We start from the raw sequence: 26,000 nt of genomic DNA on the forward strand, positions 1-26,000 counted from the left end.
ACCCCGATCCAATCCAAGAAACAAGAGAAAAAGACATCACCTCAAAACGCCTCCAAGACCCGCCCACCCCAGAATAAACCCGGAGAGCGCCTCCCCAAGCACCCCGCCCCCAAGCCACACATCCCTCCACGCGCCTCTCCTTCCTCCATTCCCCTTAACGATCCCCCTCTCATCAATTCCCGCAATCTCCCCCCCAACACCCGGGAAAAACACACCGGCCCCCTTCCCACCACTCCTCCTGAGAACAAGCAGATGAAACAATCCCGATACGAGCACCGTCCCGAGGAGATAAAACGCAAAGCCGGTGGCCGATTGCAGCGCGAGGATTCCGGCTGTGAGGCCTAGTAGGAAGGAGGTGAGGGAGTGGAGTTGGGAGAGGACCTGTTTCTGTCAATACTACCATTCAGCCGGTTACACAAGGGGGAGAAGGGAGTCTAACTCTGTTATTGTGTTGGACGGACTCCGGGACGAGCGGGTTGATTAGCAAGGAGAGTTCTTGTTTCGTGGCAGGCATTTTCTGTTCTGGTTCTGGTTCTTTCTTTCGAGGTGTGGTCCTGCGTGTGGTCAATCCAGTTTGTGTTGGTATGTTACTGGCTGTGGATCTTTGATAATGATGTGGATATAATATGGTAATAAGTGAGTGTTCAAAAGTGATGTACGTCTCTACCTCTGGTAAAGTGCTGGGGGATATGGTAAGGTGATAGACGGAGGTTGACACCGCTGTCGAAGAGCCCCACCAGCCAATCACAATGCTTGTTACCTCATCTAGCTACCTAGGTACTAGAGAGGTACAGATTAAGGAAATTGACTACACACTCTCCATTACGTTTATAATAACTGCCAAGGACTGCTTAAATCATGTCATATTAATTGATTATGTGCATAACATAACGGTAGTAAATCAAACACTGCACATCCTGGTCAGACAGACCCGTTGCTTTCATAACCCGTTTCCAGACATCGCCAGCACTTGAGACACAACCGGGCCTCTCAAATGCTGCACGGTCTGTTGATCTGTTGATCGGCTGCGTAAAGCCAAAAAGCACGTCACAAAAAGTACATACATCTCTCCTTCCAAAGCTCATTCCAAAGAGATCGCTCATAGGTCGGATCCTGCCACTTATGCCAAGGTCAATCTAGTCAAATTAATGCAGTTGAGGGAATGATAGAACGAAAAAAAAAAAATAAAAAATAAAAAAGGAAAAGACAGGAGTAAATCCGTGTTATCACGCAATGTTATCGAGTTTCCCTTCGGTCTTGGCCTCTTTGACTTGCTCAAACACCTGTGATCATCAGTAAATACATCCTGTCAGTTCAAGGGCTGGGCGAGACAAACCTTGAGCATCTTGTTCCGAGCGCCAAGAGCGTTAACACCTCGATCCTCCAGAGCCTTGTCATCGAGTTCAACCAGCTCGGTCCATTTGAGATCCTTGAGGTTATCCGTGTACTTGTGCAAGCGAAGAGACCTCAGCCAGCTGGGAATATCCTTCAGAAGATTCGGGTCGGTGGGATCCTCTGGCGGCTTGGAGCTGCCACGACGGCCCCGGGGAGAGCGGCCACGAGTGACTTCGGAATGGTCAGAGAGGTAGCCCTCATGACCGCCGAGCCCAAACTGGCTGAGACCCAGAGCACCCAATCCATTACCCAGTAACGGATTGTTCGGGTCATAAGCCGCCAGGAAGCCATTGTTTTGTGGTGAGGTGAAGCCCATTGCTCCAAGCGCGCCCCCATGCATGGCAATGCCTGGGGAGGTCGGGCGGGACCGTCGACCCGCCATCGCCGCCTGCTGTTGAGCTTGCAACGCAGCTAGCTGTTGGGCGTTCAAAAGCTGTCCCGCAACTAGGTGACTCGCTCCCGGAAGACCGGGGCTTGCAAGTCCGCCTTGCGCCATGGTCTGATTGACATTGGTGTTGGTAGATCTGCCCTGTCCATCGTTTGAGCGAGCACGGCGGTACTTGCGTGCATCATCGAGGGCGATGCGGTTGTTGACCGTCGACAAAGCGGCCAGCTTCATCGCGGTGGCATTCGCGACCATATCGGCTTGCGAGTTGGGCGGTTGGTGCACCTGCTGACCAAAGGTCGCTGTCATCGGAGTGTTGGTCATGGAGGCCCAGCTGGCATTTCCAACATTGTACGGCGACAGCAGGGGTGCCTCAATCTCAGGAGCGGGGATGGTGGCCGTCTGTGTGGGAAGCGGAGAACGCAGGCCCGACGAGGCCTGGCTGAACTGTCCCATCGGCTGCTGACCAGATGAAGACTTGGGTCGGGCAATAGGCGGTTGAGGCTCATTACCTCGTTGAGCCCACGGCGAAGCGGGAGGCTGACCCAGGTTGTCTGTGTTGTCCGGGGCGGAGATGGTCGGTGCAACAAACGAGGAGCGGTCGCCATAAACAGCACTATTGCGGTTGGAAGGCGGAGCGTTGCCGGTTTGCTGCGTGAACTCGGCCTTCTTCTTGGCGATGGCCGCGGCCGCATCGGGGAACATGGCATTAATGGTCGAAGAGTCCAAACCCGAGTTGCGCTTGGCACCAGGGGACGGCGGAGGGCGACCCAAGGAGTTGCGGGAGCTGTCAATGTTCAACTTTGACATCGCATCGTTCAGCCGGTTAGACATTGCGTCTAGGGAACAGGTCAGCTTCAAGCATAGGTCAGAGATCGTAGCAGCTCTACATACCCTTCTCACCAAAATTGGCAGGTGACAACAGCCCCGACATTGGGTGACTTTTGGCCATCTGCTGCAGGACCTGAATGAAGAATCGGATCTGCACCTGCGTAGTCTGCTGCAGCAGAGCATAAAGAGCGGCGGTTCTCTCGGCCTCACTGAGAACGCGGAACCATTGTTCGATAGCACTCAGCTCATCCTTGAAGTCCTGGTCAAGTGTAGCAGCCGCCATCTCCTCCAGAGTAGTCTCGTATTGATCGATATCGGCGAGCCACTGCTGAGCTGCACGATCCAATGGATCCTCCGCATTGTTCTGAGCCTGAGACTGCTGGTTAAAGTACACCTCCGACGACGGGCGGATGCTGCGAGAGGACAGCGGAGACGGGAAGCCCGACATATCGGCCGACGCGCGTAGCTGGTGAGAACCTAGGTTCCGAGAAGATGACGGAGGACGAAGGGACGACTTGGAGGCGTCCGGAGTGCTGTTACGGTTGCCGATGATGTGGCTAGCCATTAGGGCAATCGAATGATCGACGCGCACGGTGATAGTGTAATTCTTTTTGGTTGAGTTGTCACAGCACTGGTGCGTGAAGAAGAAGTATTACTGCAAAACACCTGCAGAACCTGCTGAGTTTGCGCGAGAAAGAAACTCCAGACTTGAACGACAACGGAAAAGAGGCCGTATCACAATACAACAGAAGGTGGCCGAGAATCTCTCTAAGGATGGAGACAGGTTTTTGCAATGGCGAAGAAACCCAACCGCGATAGCTCTAGGCGACAACGATCGGGGCACAGACCAAGCCAGTGGCTGCACTACTCGAATCTCGACTCTGCCGAGTACGGATCGAACCGAAAGGGTATCGAAGGGTTTTGTTCAAGGATATGTGAGGTCTCGCGTCGGTGATATCGTCGTCGTCAGTAGGAATTGTGCAAGGCGTAGCGGACAGAGAGTCGGAATATTATCAGTGGTGATTTTGTAGTTGTAGGCAACCTTTTGGAATTTTTTTTTTTTTCGCGTGGTATATTTTTGTCTCTCTTTTAACGAAAGGATGTCAGGACCAACTGCAATAGTGTGTCAAACACAACAAGCAGAGACCTGAAGCATCAAAGGAAAAAGAAAAAAGGAAAGTGAGAAAAGGACAAAAGGGTGAAAGGGAGAGGGAGGAGGCTAGAGATGATGGAGGATGGAAGAGGGATGGAAGGAGAGAGATGGAGGAAAAGAAGAGAGAAAGAAACGAAGAGGAAGAGTTTCCAGTTTGGGGAGACAGTCGAGGCTTTTTCTGGTTGGGCGCTTTTGGTCGCTTTTTTCCTTGGGTCAGCCATCTGCTAGTCCAGCAGTGCTCCCAGGACTACGCAAGGAAGCTTCCACCGCTTCTGCTGTGATCCTGGACTATCCAGAATTACTTTCATCTCTTTCAGACTTACTTTGCACTTTCTTCACGGCAGTCCATCATCTACATTGCTGTGGTTTCATCAGTCTGGTGAAGTCCGAGGAACCTCCTGCCCAATCAGACCGCTCGCTTGCTGTTGGCAGCTCGCATGTTATAGATAGTGGGGATCTGTTGCTCTGAATTAAGCTCATGAGGATCCTTTCTGTCTTTCCATTTATCCTCTTTTGAATCGACCTCGTGGAAACCAACCAGCAGTGTCTGTGTCGAAACGAGTCTGACGCGTCTTGAATGAATGTGGAGACAAGGGACAGTACACTACTCGGCTCAATTGGATACATGCTATCAGATGCATCCAGCATTGTAGTTGAGTTGCTCTGAAACCTCCGTGTGATGTTGGGTCGGTCTATTCTACCCCTGGTGATACATTTGTACTCTGTATGCTTGTGGGAATCTGCACCTGGTCATCTCTGAGCTTATCAGCACTACTCTCCTGCGTTCATGGACTGCGATCCATTTAATTTTCTCTGCAACGTCACAGACCCAGGTGGATAGTTTATATCGGACACTTTGAAGATGGAATATCCCGGTGATGGAAATGGGTCCGATCGTCCTTCTCAGTCTCAGGAGTCCGCCTATCCTGACATTGATGAGACGATGCAGTACCCTTGGCAAGGTACTCAGCCAGCCGTCGCGGGCGAATCCTCACTCCACTCCGTAATTGATCCTCGCCTTTACAAGGATCTGTTCTCGCGGAGCGCCTCGCAGCTACCTGGCCAGCAAGCTATGGATTACGAGGACGAGGGGGATGCACAGGAGTATTCGCAAATGGATGACTCGGCAGAGGACTCCACTTATGAATTTTCAGCAGAAGAATCCTCAACGTCAGTTTGTTCATCCGAATCACCTTGGCCCTGATTACTGACGTTTTTACAGGGAAGAGGAGCCTTCAGACGTAGACGAGAATGCGGCAGAGGAAGGCGATGATGATTCGGTCGGTCGGAGACGACGTCGCAGAAGAGGCACGGGGCCCTTTTCTGGACGATGGGGCGCCCGTGGTGGGAAAGGAATTAAGAGAGGACCTCGTAAGCCGCTGGAACCCAGTGCGGAATTCAAGATGCTACACTCGGAGGCTACCTCGGCCTTTATCGATGGCGACTATGAAACCGCCATTGATCTTGTGAAGCGTGCGATCCATATCAACCCTGAGATGTTTGCTGCCCACTCGCTGCTGTCGGAGATCTTTCTAGCGCAGGGACAGAAGGACAAAGCTCTAACGGCGCTGTTCAGCGGCGCTCATACGCGACCCAGGGATGCATCGGTATGGTTCAAAGTAGCGCAAATGATACTTGATCGAGCCGGTGATGATCGTCCAGCAGCCCTGAACGATGTCATCTATTGCCTGAGTCGTGTCATTGATATTGAACCCAAGAACTACAATGCGAGGTTTCAGAGAGCTGCAGTCTATCGAGAATTGGGCCATAACGGCCGGGCTGTCACCGAGTACGAAAGAATCATCAAAGAACTTCCGCATAATCCAAGGGCTTTACGAAATTTGGCAGAAGCCTACATTGATCTCAACGAAATTCACAAGGCTGTAGATCAGTGGACGGACAGCGTTGAGTACTACAAATCCTTTGACCCGGAAGATGCTCCCGACTTTTCCTGGTCCGATGTCAACATATACGCCGAATTGTTCAGCTATCTAGGCCGATATGAAGAAGGATTAAAAGCTCTTAAGTCTGTCTCGCGATGGCTTCTTGGTCGCCGGGATGATAACATGTGGGAAAATTTCAACGAAGACGACCGCGAATGGGATGCAAACGATGCTCCCAGGCGCATCAAAGTTGATGGTTATATTCCAGGACGTTGGCCGCGAGATTCGTATGGGTTGGGCCTTCCTCTTGAACTTCGGATCAAGCTTGGTCTATTTCGCCTGAGGATGGGCTACGATCACAAAGACGAAGCTCTGGTAAGTGCAGAGGGTTAACGCCGCTTGTTGATCTCAGATCATTCTGACCAAGTCACAGCATCATTTCTCATGGTTGAACCCGGAAGACACCTCCGAAGGAGCTAGACTCTATGACTATGGAGACCTCTTCCGTGAGGTTGCTGATGCGCTCAAGGAAGTTGGTTTGTTGGGGGACGCGCTGCGGTATTATACGCCGATCCAGCAGACTACCGAGTATGCCGACATCAGCTATTTCATGGCCATGGGAGACTGCTTCATGCAGTTGGGCAACATTGAAGAAGCTGAGAACTGCTATCTTACGGTGGCAGAATATGATGCAAGAAACATAGAGTCGCGTGCGCAGCTCGCAAAGCTGTACGAGAGCATCGGAATGACTGAACAAGCGCTGAAGTACGTCAACGAAGCCGTCCTGCTTGGGCGACAGGAAACCAGAACTCATCGCCGGAGAAAGGATACTCGGTTGGAACAGCTCGCGCTAGAGTTCAGAACCGAGACCGATCCGGAACTACCAGGTCTGAGAATTGCCGTACCGCCTGAACATGCTGAAGGACTGGCCCCGACGCTTACCACCACTTCCGTAAGCGCTACGAAGAGAAATATCCAAGAAGCGGAGGAAGAAAGGACAGAGCTTGTCCAGTTTCTGTATGGGAAGTTGCTGGATATTCACCCGAGGGTCAAAGAGGGCAATTCCGAAGCCATCGAGGACTGGCTCGACATCGCGGATGCTTTGCTACGTGAGTTTCGCTCTAATAAGGTGTTTTATCCTTTCCAACGCAACATCGTCTTTCTCGGCTATTCAAGGGAAGCACAAAGGAAGGCGGGAAAGTATAAAAATCGTACTCTCATGGATGAGATGCAGGAAATGGCAAGTCGTCTTCAGGAATCTTTAGGTATGTAGAGAGACGCCATCCGAAAAGACATGATCCGGCGTAGCTTACACTTATAACAGGCACAGTCACCGAAGAGCCTCTTCAGGATGCTGTACCGACCGACTACCATGGTATCAGCTTCGATGATTGGCTGGACTTGTTCCTGCAGTACGCTCTTGTCGTCTCAGGCCAAGGGGAGCCTGACGAAGCGTACGATAGTCTTGCAGCCGCTGCAGATGCCAGTATTTGGTATCACTCAAAACCTTGCACTCGCCTCATCCACGTCTGCTGGTTTAGTGAGTAGCCCCTGCACCTTGGTGGCGCTCAATGGTATACTGACCCGTACAGCATGTGCCCTGAGGGCGCAGGACGAGGAAACTCTTGCAAATGAAGCACGCTGGTTCATCAAAGAGTATCAGTTTGTCACAGACACATATCGCTTATTCTCCATGCTGAGCCGTCTCTGCGGTGACCCTCACCGGTCTCTCTTCCATTCCTCACCGAACATGAAATTCATGCTGCGGCAGATCAAGGCCATGGACTTTTCCATCCCGGATGGCCCCAATGACTCCAGACCCAGCAAAGCAGTTCGCGAGTCAATTTACAAGGAGCGTGCGACGCTTACCACACGCGACGAGTCAGGTGAAGCCATTCCTGCTGACCAACTGGACGTTGCCCTGCTTGTGCTATATGGCCACATCCTATATTCCGGCAACAGTTTCTACCCAGCTCTCAACTACTTTTTCCGCGCATACGATCTCGACGACCAGAACCCTGCCGTCCTCCTCTCCATAGCCCTCTGCTACATCCACCACTCGCTCAAACGCCAGTCCGACAACCGCCACTACCTCATCATGCAGGGTCTTTCATTCATGCACGAATACCGTCGCGTTCGCGAGAGAAAGGGAAGCCTCCTCCAGGAACGGCAGGAAATGGAGTTCAACTTTGCTCGCGTATGGCATCTACTTGGCCTCGCGCATCTCGCCACCGAAGGTTACCAGCGCGTCCTGGAGCTTGGGGAGCAGATCCAGACGGAATCTCAGGGTAAGGTGTCTCAGCCATTGACCACGGACACGGGCCCGGCGGACGGTAGCGACGTCGTAATGAGAAATACGGACCACGCCGGGAAAATTGGAATTCCGTTCGTGGAGGACTTCTCGCGCGAAGCTGCCGTTGCGCTGCAGAATATCTTCGCGTTAAGCGGTGACCTTGAGTCAGCACGGGAGGTGACAAGTAAATTCTTGGTTATATGAGCCTCGGCTTCGAAGCCCCATGAGCGAATTGTACTATACTGGTTACTATGAACGACGCAACGAACATTATGATCTCCCCTAAGGTCGGCGCCTGTGCCTGCGATGTACACTGATTTGAGCATGTTTTGATACTGTAACAATGCGATCTGTTGATACGATATGCCTGATATTGGGCTATTCATGAAAATTGGCGAATACCGACATCTTCCCAGTCCATACTTGTATCCAACCAAGTACGAGATAAATATCTGCCTTGTACTTCTACCTGAAGGTAGCCACTGTTACTTACCACGAAGCATTCTGCTGCGCCAGCTACCTGTTTCTCAAGCTCCTGCATGACATGCGACAATAAACACAATTCGCTCCATACTAGAATCAAGTACCAAAAACAATATATTAATGAGTACGACAGCAAGGTATCAAGTGATGATTGCAAACAATGATATAATAAACCGATCTACTCTAGGGGGTATGTCATACGCCAAAACGTCACACCACATGTTCAAAAGAAATGGCACTTTGCTACCGGGATCCTTTCGCCCTTCGCGAAGATCCCCGAAGATCGACCACGCATGCTGACCTGGCGGCCGCTAACACCGTTGCCGACTAGCGACCAGCCATCCATGCAGGCATCCAGAAACAGAAATCGATGATGGGATGGGAAGAATAGAAGACAGGGGCACTCTATGTGGCTACTGCGTCCTCATCGGCGTACATATCTGAGTCGTCAAAGAACACGGCTGACTGGCGCCGCATTTCCTCGAATATGCTGCTTCGTCGCGCGTCTGGGGTGTGTGGGCGAGACGAATTTGCAGACAGGCTGTCTGAGACTTCCGTGTAATGTGACTCGTCTTTGTAATCCGACTGGCGCTCTGGGAAGCTCTGGTCGAGACGCTCCACCATCTGGTCTGCATGCTCCTGTGCACGGTCCTGGCGTCGGCGAGATATGATCGGTGACGTCACCCTTCCTCCGCCGGGGGAACACTGTTGCAGACCCTGCATAATGGCGTTTTCAATTTTGAGTCTGTTTTTGATAAATTGAATCTTCGGGAAAGCGCTTTGCTTGCCCACGTGAAGCATGCGTGCTAATCGCTCTGGACTAGGGTCCGATAGTATATGGTAGAAGTCGGAGGGGATGCTTTTAGGCCAGATTGTGATGGTGCCGCTGAATTTCTGCAGCCAGATCTCACTCCAGTCCTGGCCCATTGGTCGAGGCAGGAGCTCGAGATGGCGGAGGACTCTAAGCCATTTATTCATATCGAGTTTTATATATTGTTCAATCGCTGACCCCAGAAACCCTCCGCGCCACCCGCGGCCTTTACGATGGGTGACAGGCCGACCGACGGATCCTCGGGAATTGAAGAAGAAGAGGTTGATATGCGGATTGACCTACCCAAAAGACTTCGTTAGAAGATGTCACTAGTGACACAATGCAAGCAGGACTTACCTGTGATACTATTGTAAAATTTACGTTGAAATGCAGATTTAAAGCCTTGATAGGTATATCCGTCCGCAAACTGCCGTCCTTCCACTTGTGCCCGAAAGAATATGGAGCCAATGTTCCATCACGCTTCTTGGTCATTAGAACAACCGGGTTTAGAATACCAGGGACTGCCGCGGACGCAAGGACTGCGCTCCAGATGACACAATCAGGCGAGGTGAGATAGTTTGCAAGAATCGTCGGTGAATGAGGGTCAGACGGGACACAGGAAACATTTAATATACGCCCCGTTCTCTCGTAGGCTTCTCGGAATGTGGTCGAGCCCCTGCAAAACCAGCTACACTGGCGAGACCAATCCAGAGTGTCGAACCTGGCCCCCGTTCGCCACCAACGACGTACCCACGTTGTAAAGCCCTCATGACACGCCCTAATCCTATGAGCCAGAGCCGGGATGAGCAGCTGTTTCAGTTCCTCGTCAGTCCTAGTAGCGACTAGGGCGGCAACCAAGGCTCCCCCTGACGTTCCGGTAATGATCTCGGGTAAGACGTCGTTATCGAGCAGGGCCCGGATCACACCAAAATGGTAATAGGCAAATGTGGCACCGCCAGACAGGCAGAGAGCCGTGCGACCGAAGTTGGTGGCCAGGTGCTTAAAGTGCGCATACTTGTCCTCATTTGAGATCTGTTTACTATCCAGGACTAGCCGGATACAAGAGTGGACTTCGTCAATATACTCCTGCACGAGATCTTTCGTCCCTGAATATGTTTCACTGTACAGTCGAGGATTTTCCACGCCTGCGAAATTGTTCTTCACGCATGCTTCGAGCAGGAAGCAAAGCTCTTCGACGGCAGGCGGATCACTCAGGCCTGAGCGTCCATTCTGCATCTCCGTCTCGGCTGCCTTTCTAGTCTGCTTCAGCTGTGTAACCACTTTATTGATGGTAAGATGGTCGTAGTATGCATATTCGTCCGTTTCCTTCCACTTGAGATTTCCGAGGTAAGTATCGAGGGCCTGTGCTGCTTTCAGCCAGTCTTGATAGTTGGTCTGCACGGAGAGCTCCCTCCTGAGTCGCTCCCTCTGGCCTCGCCACGTCACACATTGCTCATATAGGAAGATGTACAATCGCGTAAGTGCATATGCGAAGCCGAGGACCGTGATCCATGCGAAAACCGTGAATAGGAATGGCCACTTCAAGACCGTGTAGAGAACACCTTCTCGCGTTTCATCTTTGCTTCTCCTCGGTTTGGTTCGACGGCTTTTCCGAACTCGCTGATTCACTGGACGCCAGTCATTGAGCGCAACGAGAGGAGAGGCCTCGGGGGCATTCAGCGCCTTCTCGAACTGCCGGAGGTCATCCGGGTTGATAAACTCCCGGTCATAGTCGGGAAGCGTATTGGGATCGTATATGTCGCGAGCTGCAGACTTTTCATCCGATGTCATTGTTGGAAATCATTCATAATGGGTAGGTAGAAGGAACAAGAGACGTTGCTTGAGATGATGTCTCCAAGCCTGTTTGCAAGCCACAATCAACTGACATCGACGTCAGACGGTGTCACCGCCCCACGGGTCAGCAAGCAAGCCACAATTCCATTTCCGGGTTAGTGGGGGACTGTGGCTGGTACGGTCTAAGCTTTTTGGGACTAGTGCAGGTGATTATATCGAATGACTAATCAGCTAGGCGGAAAAAGATAACCTTCTGATAAAAACCCCGCTCACTGACGGTCCGAAACATAGGACCATGGGTCTGTCACTTTAACGCTTACAGGGATGAGGACACGGGCTCAGATAACGATAGACCGAAACTTTAGACCAAACAGCCGAGTACCTACAGAGTATCGACGTCGAAGTTGTTTTTTTTTTTTTTTTTTTTTTTTTTTTTGCGTAGGGGCGATTACAAGGCTATCTGCAGCTTGCATTCGCTCTCTAGCACCAACTGAACGCTCTAGATGACGAACACCTTAGTGATTGCATCCAGGATAGCCAGCGTTCCGCTCAGCCATCTACTGCCCTCAAATCACTGCCAGGATGACCGATTTTGCCTCACACACTTGATACTTTCCCGAAACTTCAGCAGGTCCATGTTAGCCACCATCAAAGCATTTGCTGCGCATGTCTGATCTGTATGGCCAGAGTTGCTGATAGATCGACATTGCAGAACGCAACCCTGACACATCTTTACCCGTATTGCTCTTGATCTTCGAAGCCAAAGCATGGTGTGCAAACCCCCTATATCACGTGTGTGTACACTTGGCAATGCATTCCTCGCAAGTTACCCCAGATCTTGCCTTCTAATCTGGGGCACATTGGAATGCGTCCTGTACATGCACACATTCACAGCCCACGCGATATCCAAGGCAATGCGCATGTCTAGGTAACATATCAGCTGGCTTTAGAATGTGTGGCTTGAAGGGAGTACTACTCCGTAAACATCATCAACCAAACCCCGGCAACGGACCACTACCTGATTGATAGCCAGCCAGACAGTCACATTCATACCATTGGTTACCCCAGCTTTAGCCTCCGACACCAAACAAAACGCGCCCTGCAGTCAGCCATTGGTGATACATGGCTATGTTTTGAATATGACACCGCCCATGAGGGGTCTTTTTATTCGGAACAAGAGAACCATCCGCATCAACAAAGCACCGCAGCCGTAGCGGCCCAAATCTCAACCACGTAACAAGCGTTTACGTAGTCTACGCAGAATACTCTGTAATGAGGAAGAAATATCTTCTTGAAGAGTTCAGCGGGGTCAGGAACATTGATCAGCAAGACTGAAATATCAACCAAGCCTCATACATCACCCTCAAGCATTGCGGGATATCTGAATGTGGTAGTCCGGAAAAAAGGAAATTTTCACTGGCGGGACTCGCTCTAGTGCAAGGCGACAAGCATACCCTGAAAGAACCAATGTTATACTCTGAAGATAGCGATGGTTCGATCCGATAAGATCGGCCCAAGAATGTGCTATGCGTACTGGCTCGGCTCAAGCATCATCGAGGCGAATGATTTGCAGCTACTTGCCTAGCGTTGCAGACACAACCCCGCTGGTATAAAGTTGGTAAATAGTGCACGGTGTGCCAACAATTATTCCTATTGACGTAGGTATGGACTTCACTTGAGGAAACAGCGGTGGCGATTGATACAACAACCACTTAGAAACGGAAGGAATTGAGTCTAATGTGTGACTTGGTCGATGCAGCATTAGCATGCTCGACTTAGCGTGCTCGACTTAGCGTGCTCGGCTTGTTGCCGCTTCACAGCGTAAATGGACCCCTGTAATGGAGGCTGGAGAGGCCTTCAGAGGCAGAAAAAGAAAAGCGTCCTGGCCGTTCACTTGATTTGTTCCACCTGGCTTTTACTAAGCTATGATGCTATCCTCGAAAGATCGAAGCCCGCAAATAGTACCCAGAAGTCCTCTGCCGAAGCTCGAGTTCACAGAAAGGGAATATCTACAGTTATCCAGCTCTCACGTGTGTAGAGTGATACTCTGCTTACATCAGGTAATTCAACCAAGATTATTCGCTTAACGCGCGATAGCCGCTCGGTGTCAAGAAATACTACCTCACACCCCGGCCACTGTTAAAACACTGTCCTTTTTCAAGGAGTCTACTTTCCGAACTGTTACTAAACAAAGGGCAATCACCTTGCCAGAAAGAGCAACCTGCATGGGTCTTAATCTTAATTGTGCCCTCCCCTCCACGGAACGGCCGCACCACCCAATCGCACTCGTGATCCTGCCTGTTACGCCGGATGTCTTCCTCTTTCTGACTCGTGCATGAAGATCGGTCATTTTTCATGGCCTTGGTATGATGGTATGTGCACGAATACATATGCAGGCATCGTTACCACTAGTCAGCGCCGAATCTTTGCTTGGCGCTGCGTTCATACATCATGGGAGTTGACCTATGAATCGTCGAATAGTATGCACTACTCCGTCTGCTGAGTTACGGCTTGGAAGCGCACTGTGCACAATGCTCAGTGCATATGATCGCCACGGTGGATTTGATTGGCACGAGAATCGCTCCTCGCGTAAGGATCGCTGATCATTCGGGCGGTTGGCCGCAGTGGAGTGTTGACCCGCCCACAAGAAAAAATGAAGCCGTCAGATCTTCCCTTCCTGAAATAGTAAGTTATGTAGTTGCAAATGCTATCCAAGTCTCCACGTCCGGCCCGGCTTCTCTTCATCAGAGCGGTTTGTAGTAGGACGGATTTCCTCCGCTCAAAGGATGATGTTTCAGCAACGCTTCAGTCATATGTCATAGATTAGTTTCTGAGGTCATGTGTAATTCTTCCCGACGAAGTCACCAAGGGAAAAGAATGCTATGCGGTGGTCCTCCAAGCCTTGAATTTCTTCCTCGTCCTTTCCCCTTACTGCATATTGACCTTTTACGCAGAATGCTCCTAGATCGGAGAACGAATGGGAGATTTAAACTCCAAGCATCATTGCCGCCAAGAACTTTTTCCCCGTTGTGTGAAACACAGTTGCCCAGGGGTCCACGTAAACAAGAGCTCAACACCATACTCCCGTGATGTGAAATGTTGACAGTAACCTACCTGCGAAGGCCGTGAATCCTCCAAAAATATTGGTATTTGTGGAAGCATACCTTAGTTATCCATCAGCAACTTTCGTAGAATATCTCCATGCGCCAGATTCGCTCACGATAGGTGCATCTGCTGTAGCGATACCTCGCATTCGCTTGCGACTGACTCTGCGTTTGCAACCATGCTGTCAATGACCTGCTCTCGTGAATGGACCACCAAACTCTTCCCTCAAGCAAGGAGCTCATGGGATGCATCACTTATGAAACACCATTGATCGGTTCATCCAGCAACCAGAAGTTTCAGCAACATTTTGTTTTCTAAAAAGGCTCATGAGTGCCTCTGATGCACATACAAACACTCAAAATTTTTGATACTGGTCAGCTTAGAGAGCTGTGGCCAATACAGCTTCTTGCAAGCCGTTTCCGGCAATTCAAGAACGTGGGCTTTCGTATGGTATGAAGCTGACAATAACAAGGCGGGCATTATGAAGAGGATGGCAAGGAACCATGGGTCAAACAATTGATGGTATCCGCCTTCTAAGTCAAGGTGGGTGGAATGGTTGTAGGCAAGTGGTGTGATGATGAGCGGTGTGACTGACAGCGGGGACAATTATATCTTCAGCTTACCTATGATGAGGCTTTCCCCAACACCAAGAGAGGAAAAGCTAATGTACCTGGTACTAAATCGAGGATATGCAATGCAATGTGATCTTGAGATTTTCGAACTAACAACTTTACTTGGTAAGCATCTGAGTCAAGAAGGGTTCATCCAAAGCATTTTTATGGCCCGATGACAAGATGACCGACCACCAGCCACAACCAGGTCATTTGATATTGAAAGACAAGGAGAAAATAATACAACATAATACTAAATGCACCACTTGAGCTTTTCAGAAATGTCAAGGTCACCGCGAGGTCCGAGTCCCAGTGATATTTGCGTATGCTGAGCAATCCAAGGAAAGTTTCAGATAAGGATTTTCATGATAGAGTGTCTTGATATGGTATCGATATACGGGATGCGGAGTAGCTTCAAAGTTTCCGATTCTCATCAAAATGAGGCCACTAGTGTATGGTCTTTCTGAGGCCGACTTCTGTGGTTTTTCTTCTTCTGTTCCTACGATGAGTCCCTTGTCCCTGGTGCCACTTCTGGCACTCTTTAATTCCGTCCTAATTGCTTCACTGCCCACCTGTTGTTCCTATTTAGAGCTTCCTTGGTAAAGCGTTATGTAGGTGACTGGGTCACGCCTGTGATTCGTCCACTGTGCATATACTTGCATGTCCGCCAGGACGCTATCAGCTGCACGCTGAGATCCCTCCAACCAATCACAGCTGGGCGCGCAAGTACCACAGACGCATTTGCATCGTAAAATGTGGACCATAGAGCAGCACGGGTCAAGCGAACGCTAGGATTCGATGCCACATCCAAATCGAGGTCAGTAGGAAACGGCAGTGACTACTAGTAACAACAATAACGCAAGTCGAAAGACTTTTTCAGCCGACCAGTATCTTGTTGAGTTTGCCTAGGTTGAATCATGTGGCTGCGATTGGAATAATTACTCATGATCAGCTCTGCAGTCGTCATATTCTGTGTTTACACACAAAATGTGTCCTTTCAAGGTTTGCTTGTTTAATTGGACTTTGTTATCGAAATTGATAAACGTTTTGTATTCAAGGTCGGCGACGGGATACCCGCTCCCTCAAGACTCGGAGAGATAGCCCACTATTTTCCCAGACCCGAAGAATGATGCTTTCTGGTTCCTCTCCTTTAGGTGGTACGTTATAATATCTAAGGTTATGACCGTGGGTAATTGGCCTGTACCAAAGGTTCGATAATATGGATGATACATTATTTAATATTTTCGAGTACCAATGTCAGGGCAAATAGAAAGATAATGTATCATAGACGGGCAATCTGCCGGAGATCACGAAATATGTGAGTAAGTACCTGTCTACCTACATTTTAGCTGTTTGCTCGATTTATTTATCGTTTGGTACTCTGCACGTTAGTATCATTACAAAACTTGATAGGGGCGGCACAGGAAAAATGGTGTTGACACTGGACGAACCACGTCTACGCTTGCCCCAAATTAGGTTGCCACCGATGAATCTATACATGAATGGCGGTTTGAAAGGAGCAATGTACATATTAAAACCAACGAATAACATTACGATATTATTATTTCGAATAAAATGTAAGAGTAGAAGAAGACTGCGGGAAAGGAATAATGTATGCCTGCAACTGTTAAGGTGCTCCAAATATTCCACCATCGTACCGTACCATACCACGGGGTGTGGTACCTCGACAACAGCCCCAGTACAGCGGCTCCTTGACCCAGAGGAAAATCAAAACTCATACGATAACAAGATAATAATTATGATAATGCTAATCATCGCCTGCCGCCTTTTCCTACCCGTTGCCTCCTGGATTATATTGCGCTCTTGATCCTGTCCTGTTTTATACATCTCTCCTCAATTCCTCCTGAGTTCCCTCTGGATATCGTCCCCAAATCATTGTTCGAATCCAGTGGGATATCAATCTTTGTCGAAATCCTTTACCTTGCCATTGCTGCTTACTCCCCCTAAGCCCCTCAGCTGATTGATTCAGCGCACCTCCATCTCCGCCCACCCTCCAGTCACGTCCTCGCAGGCTCTCACTAGATTGCGGTACTTGCATATTAGCTTCCAGAAAAAAAAAGCAAACCCCCTGGTCCTGTCTTCCGCCCATCCCCAATTTCTATCATATTCTTTGAGACGTCAACTGCTTCAGCAAGCCCCCTTCTCTCGGGTCTGTCCAGGCGACAAACTCATACCGACGCTGGGATTGGAGAACTTTCCCCTTTATCTCCCCCCTCCAGAACAATCACGAAAGGTTTTCGTTGCGGTGAAAGGTCTTGTGAACTTGTTGTTTATCACACTTGTCCAAACCTTCTATTCCGGCTGTCACTATATTTTTCGAGGTACTCCCCTGCTTCCTTTTTCTCCTTCTGTTCAGGACCCTTCTCTCTTACCAAATACACACCCCATTAGCCTTGGAGGATGTGGATGGTCATGGGAAATCAGGGGTGAATTGTTGCTAACTGGCTTTTATTTTCTGCCAACAGCTCATCTCACTTTTCGATCTCCCTCCTGCTTGTTGTCAGCAAGATGTCGACTCCTGTCTTTCGCCTTACGAGTACCTCCTGAGCGTCCTTCATCAGAGTTCGCCTGACTGGATACCGTCTTGTTGGGCGAAGCAACTTCCGTAATGGAGAAGCTGAACACTGAAGATGGCCAGCTTTTCATCAAAGTTAGTTCAAAATCAAGTACCTGGCTCCTCTGCAGATAGGCGTGTACTAACCTATCTACTTTTCCCTGGTTAGAACCTCGCAAGCTTCGTACGCACCCATGAGAAAGCTCTTGCAAATGCACTGCAGCTAAGACGCCAAACCAACAAAAATGCACAACCTACTCAGTCGGGCTTGTCCTCAAGCTCGACTTCGTCGACCTTGGCGGCAGCCTTGTCCTTTGGGCCATTGAGGTTTGCCTCTCATAACATCAAGCCCGCCAAACTCACCCTCACTCCTCATCATCTATTCTACCTCCTTTCCTGCTTCGAGGACCTTTCCATCTCCGTGGGACCCATGAACGTTAGGTTGGAGAATATCCATAACGACGTATCGCAGTCCTATGTCTCTTTTCTGAACAAACCCCAACGGTCCAAAGGTGACAGAGATTCCATTCACTCTGTGTCAAGTGTCCGTAGTGTCATGTCTGGCATGAGTGCTCTCTGGTCCTCGATAGGTCTGGGATCCAAGGATTCGGCCTCCAAGTCCGAGAAAGCCAAAGCTGCTCTGGATGCTGATCTTAAATATCTGTACTCTGCTTTTACCAAAATCCCCTGTTTACGTCTAGCCCCAGACCATCGCGCCCGCTTAATACGCGGGTACGAGGAGTTTCCCTTTGACACTGCAGTTCCTCTCCATTCTTTCAAAAACTTGAGCGTATTAGAGATTATTGATATAGACTACCGCTCATTTTTCGGCTGGGACCGACTATCTGAGCAGTTGCGAACGTTGACTTTAAAAAGGGCGAACGTCGAAGACATGGCAGATCTGCTGACCGGGATCGTGCTTGATGACATTGATAAACGCCGACGACGGTCGTCGAAGGCTCAGCACTCGCCAGTCCTTGGTTGGAACGGAAATGCTCATCCTCAACCAGTGCACAAGCCTGATATCTCAGGCTCTATTTCCGCTCCCGGCTCACCAGTGGTTGAAACGGCGTTTGGAACAAGCACAAGCCCCAAGGCCGTTTCTATGATGCGAGTAGGCTCTGAAGGCGCTACCCCAGGCCGAGCACGCACTGGAAGCATTTCACCCTCACGCCCTACCAGTTCGAAGCACTCGAGCCATCGTCACAACCGGGGAACTTCTTCGCGAATTAGGCGTACTGGGTCGGGTAGCTCGAACTCCAGCGAAAACTCAGGGTACCGTAACGGAAGCTCGTCAAGTTTGCCGTCTGGTATCCTTCCGCCGTCGAAATGGCGATTCCTGCGGCATTTGGGCCTCCCTGACAACTCCCTGACCTCTGTCACCGCGGCCGCCTTGGCACCCATCGCCAACAGTCTGCATTCTCTTGATCTGTCGGCGAACCTCTTCACCGAAGTCCCTGACAGTTTGGCCTCGCTAGTCGCTCTGAGGGCTCTCAATCTGTCTCATTGTATGATCGACTCTCTTCACTCTCTGACGCGGAACCCCCTTCCTGCGATTACCGCTCTGAACCTTCGCGGCAACCGTCTCCGGTCGCTTGCCGGTATCGAGCGGCTGCCTTCGCTCGAGAGATTGGATCTGAGAGACAACAACCTTTTCGACCCTACAGAGATTGCCAGACTGACCAATCTCCCTGAGATACGGGAGATCTGGGTGTCAGGAAATCCATTCGTCAAGACGCATCCGAACTACCGTGTCGTGATTTTCAACCTCTTTCGCCGCACCCCGGGTTACTCGGAAGACATAATCATCGACGGTTCGGGACCGGGATACACGGAAAGGAAACAGCTGGCCGATCGGGTTGCAGAGGTTGAAAGCACGCCAGTCATTCGGTCAGCTACAGCAGACCATTCGGCCGTGGCTATCGTTAGCAAACCCCTGAATGTGGCCCAGGGAGCCGCAGCCTCAAAGTCTTCTCAAGCGCCAGTACCAGAGAATGATCGGGGAATTGGGTCTAGTCGACGAAAGCAGGGTCCTCGGCGGAGAATTGTTGACATCTCGTTGGATAAGCCCACTGATGATAATGGCGATACAGGTGCGGTGGTGCCTTCTGTTTCTCCCATGCAGCATGTTCACTTGCTCGTTGATCCGTTTGTTTCGACGCCTACCGACCGTCAATGGAAATCTGATGGTGGACCCCAGGCCGAACCCTCCAACATACCTCACCCTGACGGAATAGTCGACACTAGCTCCTCCTCACAGGTCAAAACGTCTGCCGTTGTGCAGAACATGCCTCACAACACCGATTGGAAGGCCGATGAAGAATTTTACATGCGGAAGTTGGAGGCTCTCAAGCAGGAGTTTGGTAGCAGCTGGCTCTCGACGATGGGAGACCGTACTCGGGATAAGAGCATCAGCATGCCTCGTACAGGGACGAGCATTGGCGAATCCAACCTGCTGACTGCGGGAACTTTCCCAAGGGCAGCTAACCAACCTATACTCAGTGGTGGAAACCCCTGAGTCACGAATGGGGATTACGCCAGTAACGACCACTGCTTTGGTTACATGGATGAGACACACCCTTTACGCCAATCAAAAACCAATCGAACAAAAAGCAAAAGTACTTATGAGACCAAAAAGACAGAATTTTCGGACTTCGTTGTTAGTTGGTGCGGATTAAAAACTGCAAAAGACTGCGAGTCTTGGAGCTTAGTTACATCTGGAAGCACGGCAGACGAACCTTCCCTTTGGCTCTGAGCATCTCGAGAAAATGATCAGCAGGTCCTTGTGTGAGGCGTTGTCCAATTCTTGGTTATTTTGCGCCTCACCGCCACGACTGGCTGCCTGCGTGTGCCATTCTGGCAATTGATGGCTCGACTGCATTGATTATGGCGTTACGTGAATCTTCGAAATTGCGGGCTGGATGTTTGAACACTTTTTGCTCCCTCTTCGCCTCGTCTCGTCGGCCGCCCTGATATTCTTACCTTACAACCTTATTTCTCTATCTGCAATCGACACCCTATATGGACCGACATTTGGGAGGCATCATGAAAGAAAGTCGCTTTCCTGCTTAGACCGCTTGTATTGTATCTCTTGATGAAGCGCAGCTGGAGCTGGTGTCAAGGCGTTACCGGGTTCTGTTTCGAGTTTTTATGGTTATATTTCTTCGGCTTCATATTCCCCCCCCTCCTCCTCCCTCCCATCAGTCTTCCTGGAACGTGGTTTTTCCGGTTCTCCTAATGATGCGTTGTGTGAGGATTACCATCTACACTTCATGGAGATGTCGTTGTCTATCATTGCACGATGTATACTTGCCTGCGATCTTGTTTTTATTTCGGTTATTTTTCCTGTCAAAGACTGAGCGATGAGATTCGGGCCTAATGCATGAGACATGAATTTAAACAATGACGAGTCATATTTCTGCAACAGACGATACAATTCGCCTTGGGCGCTCCCGAGGCTGTTACTACATCAGACGTAATGTAGATACATTCTCCGCCGCGTTTTTGGAAGATTATGAATGGAAATCGGTGCCACTCTCTGGACTCTGGAGTCTGGATAGACTCTGAGTTGCTGATGTTCCATCTAGACCAAGGGTGGGGCTTCCCAATAGGATGCTTGTGTGTAGACGTCGTGGTAGCTCGGCTGCTGGAAACAGAAGAGATTCGGGAGGGTTAGATAGGGGAATGAGAAGATAGTTGACCAAATACTTAGAGTTTCACGTCACAGACAGACCATAAGTCATAACAGAAACTCCTTGCAGAGGGAGGAGTATATGGGGAAGTTTGTTGTCGTACTTGGACCACACAATGCCTGAGCGCTATTTTTGGACCTGGATGTGCAGCCGAGATAAATACTGGTCATAAAGAACAAACAGAGATGTCGTTGTCAAGCATATTCATCTAAGGCCAAGATAGAAATAAAGGAAGATATCTAAGGTAGTCTTTTAAGAGTGCAGCATTGTCATGGTGAATAGATACCCGACACCTAGTAGATTACTTCCTTCAACCTTCACCTTGCACAGAGGACAGACGATACGCCGCCTTATGCGCGCGCCAATCCCCAACCCGCAACACCACAACTAAACTCAACTCTCTCCCTTTTCTCTTCCCTTGCCCATGCACTGTTCTGGCCTGCATCACGACTCATTCTGACATTTTCTTAGTTTCTCTGATCGACCACCGTGAGATCAGCGAAGAAAAGAAAAAGCTAAGACTTTCGAAAGAAGGCGCCATCCAAAAGGGGGAATAAAAATTCTTCCGCCTCGACCGCTTGAACGGGAGATAGAGAGCAAGAGAGAGAGGACCTGAGATCCCTTGATTGCCGACCAACAATCTTTCCTCCCCTCCCCTTCCACCCCCTCACGCCACCACAACCCAAGATCATCGATTCCTTCGAAGCTCTCACCCTCTGAAAATAATACTATCATCTTCACCAACAGCAGCAGATTAAACGAAGAAAAAGAAAGTCCTTGTCGAATTCCCGTCGTTCATCCGTCCTGCTAGTCCCATCCCACTCTCAAGCCAATCCGCTGCGTCGCTTGTTTTCCCGTTACACGCTTCCCGTTTTTTTCCCACCCAGTCCAAAAGCAACCCCATCCAACAACACCGGGCTCTTTTTTCGACGCTTATTCTCTTCCAGAATCTGCGGGAGCCGCATCACCTCGTTTTGCATCGCGCGTCATCAGTCAAGGATAGTTCTCAGAGCGGGCTGCTACAATCGTCACCATCTGGCATAGCTGCCAGATCCTCCTCCTCCTCCTCACCATTCCAAGGCCATTTGGCCTGCTGCAAACTCCTTTGAGTCTATTTTTTATCCTAGATTCTATCTCGGTAAGCCGTCTACTCCTATCAGTTCCCATCGTTCTTCCCGATATCAAGGGTTGGAGGTGAGAAAAAAAAATTTCCCGGGCGCATTGAATCACGCGTCTGGATCGCACTGTTCACGATATTCGAGCAGCTCTAACCTCTTTTCCGCTATCTCAGTTAATAGACGCCGCCTAAATTGGTGTACCGAGCGCTCCGGAAGCCACCATCTCCCCTTCGTCCTTCTTTTCTCCCTTTCGTTGTTCAACGCCTTTGTATTAATCACTCTTTTTACTTCGTTTTCGTCTCGAGAATCAGCACGTCATGGCTGATCAAGAAGTGGACCTGGACAACATCATTGATAGACTGCTGGAGGTGAGGGGCAGCCGGCCTGGAAAGCAGGTTCAACTGTTGGAAGCGGAGATTCGGTATCTTTGCACCAAGGCTAGGGAGATTTTCATCTCTCAACCGATACTGTTGGAGCTGGAAGCGCCAATCAAGGTAAGATGATGCCTGTTCCTCGGGCTATTGCCGCGGCTTGGCGACAATACTTGCCTACACATCGGATCGAAACTGACTTTGCCTTCACCAGATCTGTGGTGATATTCACGGCCAATATTACGATCTCTTGCGTCTTTTTGAATACGGTGGCTTCCCGCCTGAGGCCAACTACCTCTTCCTCGGAGACTACGTCGACCGTGGCAAGCAGTCACTCGAGACCATCTGCCTCCTCCTTGCGTACAAGATCAAATATCCTGAAAACTTCTTTGTTCTCCGTGGTAACCACGAATGTGCCTCCATCAACCGTATCTATGGCTTCTATGACGAGTGCAAGCGGCGGTACAATATTAAGCTCTGGAAGACATTCACTGATTGCTTCAACTGCTTGCCCATCGCGGCAATTATCGACGAGAAGATTTTCACCATGCATGGTGGTCTCAGTCCCGATTTGAACTCTATGGAACAGATCCGGCGCGTCATGCGTCCTACCGATGTGAGTTTCCCTCCCCTTCACAGCTTCATATCACGGACCGGGTCCCTTTTCTTGTTACGGGCCTCTATGGATTCCTTTTCGTCTGTAATGTTTGAAACAGCCGAAAGGGGTCCCGCCGGGCTCTCGCAGCTCAAGGTTTGCTTTGCTAACTAGGATAGATCCCTGACTGCGGTCTTCTCTGCGATCTTCTCTGGTCCGATCCCGACAAAGATATCACCGGCTGGAGCGAGAACGACCGAGGTGTATCGTTCACATTCGGTCCCGATGTCGTTTCTCGTTTCCTCCAGAAGCATGATATGGATCTGATATGCCGTGCACACCAAGTCGTCGAGGACGGTTACGAATTTTTCTCGAAGAGACAGCTTGTAACGCTATTCAGTGCTCCCAACTACTGTGGAGAGTTCGACAACGCCGGTGCAATGATGAGTGTTGATGAAAGCCTTCTTTGTTCATTCCAGGTATGTTGTGAGCCCTAAGGTTTGGCACCGACTTGTGGTCCAGTTACTAATATAGCTTTTTTTTTTCCAGATTCTGAAACCAGCAGAGAAGAAACAAAAGTACGTTTACGGGGGCATGAGCTCAGGCGCGCCCATCACTCCTCCGCGCAAACCAAAGAAGAAGTAAGAAATCATACGAGCTTTTCCATGTGCAGCAGGTTCGGGCGGAGATAAAACGTTACAATCCCACATTCGTCAACACACGACATAGCGAATTACCACAGCGACCCCTGAAGACAATACCTCAGCCGATCGAATGCGGATACACCAGGCCATCCAGAGACCTCTCGACATGCAGGACCGTCACAATATCCTCCCTCCATCGCTACTCCAGCGACTCCGGTCTTACAGTTTCCTTCCACGCTGAACTTTTTTTCCCTTATCTCTATATGGAAGGTACTTTCTGCTCCTCGTAGGGGTCTTGTTTCTTATTGTCTTTTTTCTCTTTTCTTTTATTTCATCCATTTCCCTGTTTATCTTCCTTTTTCTTTCCTCTTTCTCTGTGTTACCCTCTTCGTTGTTCCGGACTATCTTGACAGGTGGAGGCGAAGCGACGGGCTGCATTGTGGTGTTCTCCGTTTGCTTTTTTCATTCTGAACAATCTTCCTGTGAGTGTAATGCCAAACCGAATAAGCAACGACATGTCCGTGTCTTCCGAACTGTGCCACGGCTCTTTTTACAAAGTCTAGCTCCTTTGCATCTGCATGTTGCGACGCCTCATAACGATCAACGCGAATGAAGGATACGCTACAGTGACCGCTAGATGCCTGTTACATGATAAGGTACTTGAAGGTGGTGGACAAGGTTGGCGGTGGCGGGATATGCAATTTTCACCTCGTTTATCTGGTGCATGACGCTCGAATGCATTTGGGGTTTGTAGGTTAGGTCGAATTTCAAGGGCTACTTTTGTCATTCATACAGTGATGGTTCCTGAGTTACATCCAGTATATCTCTCTTCCGTTGATTATCAGCCAGTGCAAAAAGTAGCTTGAGCTAAGAAATAATATTAAAAGAAGAACTTGTGACTTGAACTAATCGCTAGAATCTGCATTTGACAGAGTGGGAAGTGATTGCTATAGACTGATAGGACGGAGGGGGCATAGTTCCATCGTCATCATCATCATTTATCAATAGACCGGTAGCAAAGTAGTGATGGGTAGTAATCAGAGGGGACGGATGGAGTTGATTGTGATTGATTGTTTAGACGTATTGGGATAGCCACCTGATACCTTCCCCGTATCCTAGTAGGCATCATCCACATTAGCATCGTACTCCCAAGAGCAACACGGAAGCCGTAAAAGACACCCGAGACAAAAAGTCAAAAGGAAACTCACCCTGTCTCATAACAACACTGCACATAAACACCTCGATGGGCCGGATCCCCTCCAGCGGCACCTTGCCCTTACCCGTGGTCTGGTACAGACCAAGCTGATGTCTCAGCTCGTCCTCGCTAACAGCATCGGGGTGATCGATCTTGTTTCCGAGGATGAGGAAGGGCACCTTGGCCAGCTCCTCCATGGCGAGGAGGGCGTCGAGCTCAGCCTTGGACTCGGGGAAGCGCTCGTGATCCTTGGCGTCGACGAGGAAGACAATCCCGCTGACCTCGGGGAAGTAGTCTTTCCACAGGCGGCGCGCTGTACATCCACATTGTCAGCATGCTAGCTCCCAGCTCCCAGTTCTGCTGCGTTGCCGTGATCGCAGCCGCCAAGTTCTACTCACCCTGCTGGTGACCGCCCAAATCAAACGTTGTGAATCGGTTGTTGCCGATGGCAAGTTCCTCCGATGCTGGAATTATCAGTATCAGCTCCTGCTCACATTTCTCGTCGCCAGTCATGGCGTGTTATGAGGGAGACATACTCGGGTGCGCCGTAGGCTGGAGGGTCGCGACACGGTCATTCTATCAATCAAGCACAAGCAGTCAGCATATACCCATCTCCGTATCCAGCGCTTCCAGGTTCTTCGAGGGTGCTCACCTTCAACATGTGCAAAAGGGTAGTTTTGCCGGCATTGTCGAGGCCAAGAAACAGAAGCTTGGCATGCTTGTTAAGGAGACCAAGGGAAGCCAGGACATCGTAGACTACAGAGAAAGAGGACTCTTTAGCGACAGAAACAGACGGAATTTAGGATAGTAGTGCAAAAAAAGATGCCAGATAAGTCCTCCAGAGAGCTTTTTATGATACCAAAAACAAATGCAAGGACGGAACTTCAAAGTCTCGAGGACCCGGAGTTGCTAAGGCAAAACAAGGAACAGGGAACTACTTACACCAGTTAATGATCCACATGGCGGAAACTGTCCAGACTTCAGATATAAAGGAATTAAAATATCGCTGACGATCACAAGGGAAAGATGAAAGCCAGAAGAGCAGTGGCGAGCGGCTGGGCCAGAG

At 49.9% G+C, this 26,000-nt stretch overlaps 7 protein-coding genes across 7 annotated transcripts; 3 read left to right on the forward strand and 4 right to left on the reverse strand.

The window, feature by feature from the left end:
• Positions 1-36: 36 nt before the first annotated feature.
• Aud_010513 (EMC6 family protein) lies at positions 37-514 on the reverse strand (the record flags this gene model as incomplete). The annotated part of the gene is made up of 2 exons (XM_043295352.1): positions 37-381; positions 440-514. 2 exons carry the CDS (start codon positions 512-514, stop codon positions 37-39), a joined length of 420 nt encoding a protein of 139 aa, XP_043151287.1.
• A 712-nt stretch (positions 515-1,226) lies between these two features.
• On the reverse strand, positions 1,227-3,176 carry Aud_010514 (RNA-binding protein VTS1; the record flags this gene model as incomplete). Its single annotated transcript, XM_043295353.1, has 3 exons — positions 1,227-1,283; positions 1,337-2,619; positions 2,675-3,176. 3 exons carry the CDS (start codon positions 3,174-3,176, stop codon positions 1,227-1,229), a joined length of 1,842 nt encoding a protein of 613 aa, XP_043151288.1.
• A 1,450-nt stretch (positions 3,177-4,626) lies between these two features.
• On the forward strand, positions 4,627-8,144 carry Aud_010515 (tetratricopeptide repeat protein; the record flags this gene model as incomplete). Its single annotated transcript, XM_043295354.1, has 5 exons — positions 4,627-4,934; positions 4,987-6,022; positions 6,081-6,912; positions 6,972-7,187; positions 7,240-8,144. 5 exons carry the CDS (start codon positions 4,627-4,629, stop codon positions 8,142-8,144), a joined length of 3,297 nt encoding a protein of 1,098 aa, XP_043151289.1.
• A 684-nt stretch (positions 8,145-8,828) lies between these two features.
• On the reverse strand, positions 8,829-11,025 carry Aud_010516 (patatin-like phospholipase domain-containing protein; the record flags this gene model as incomplete). Its single annotated transcript, XM_043295355.1, has 2 exons — positions 8,829-9,533; positions 9,592-11,025. The coding sequence occupies 2 exons, from the start codon at positions 11,023-11,025 to the stop codon at positions 8,829-8,831; spliced, it is 2,139 nt and encodes a 712-aa protein (XP_043151290.1).
• Positions 11,026-17,373: 6,348 nt separating this feature from the next.
• Positions 17,374-19,837, forward strand: Aud_010517 (leucine-rich repeat domain-containing protein; the record flags this gene model as incomplete). The annotated part of the gene is made up of 2 exons (XM_043295356.1): positions 17,374-17,415; positions 17,489-19,837. The coding sequence occupies 2 exons, from the start codon at positions 17,374-17,376 to the stop codon at positions 19,835-19,837; spliced, it is 2,391 nt and encodes a 796-aa protein (XP_043151291.1).
• Positions 19,838-22,446: 2,609 nt separating this feature from the next.
• glcA (type 1 serine/threonine-protein phosphatase catalytic subunit GLC7) lies at positions 22,447-23,740 on the forward strand (the record flags this gene model as incomplete). Its single annotated transcript, XM_043295357.1, has 4 exons — positions 22,447-22,623; positions 22,715-23,116; positions 23,275-23,574; positions 23,645-23,740. 4 exons carry the CDS (start codon positions 22,447-22,449, stop codon positions 23,738-23,740), a joined length of 975 nt encoding a protein of 324 aa, XP_043151292.1.
• A 1,073-nt stretch (positions 23,741-24,813) lies between these two features.
• Positions 24,814-25,895, reverse strand: sar1 (Arf family GTPase SAR1; the record flags this gene model as incomplete). Its single annotated transcript, XM_043295358.1, has 6 exons — positions 24,814-24,854; positions 24,948-25,247; positions 25,333-25,398; positions 25,471-25,510; positions 25,587-25,690; positions 25,877-25,895. The coding sequence occupies 6 exons, from the start codon at positions 25,893-25,895 to the stop codon at positions 24,814-24,816; spliced, it is 570 nt and encodes a 189-aa protein (XP_043151293.1).
• Between the last annotated feature and the right edge of the window lie 105 nt (positions 25,896-26,000).

This window comes from Aspergillus udagawae (genome assembly GCF_001078395.1).
Source record: "Aspergillus udagawae IFM 46973 DNA, scaffold_9, whole genome shotgun sequence".
Taxonomy (NCBI): domain Eukaryota; kingdom Fungi; phylum Ascomycota; class Eurotiomycetes; order Eurotiales; family Aspergillaceae; genus Aspergillus; species Aspergillus udagawae.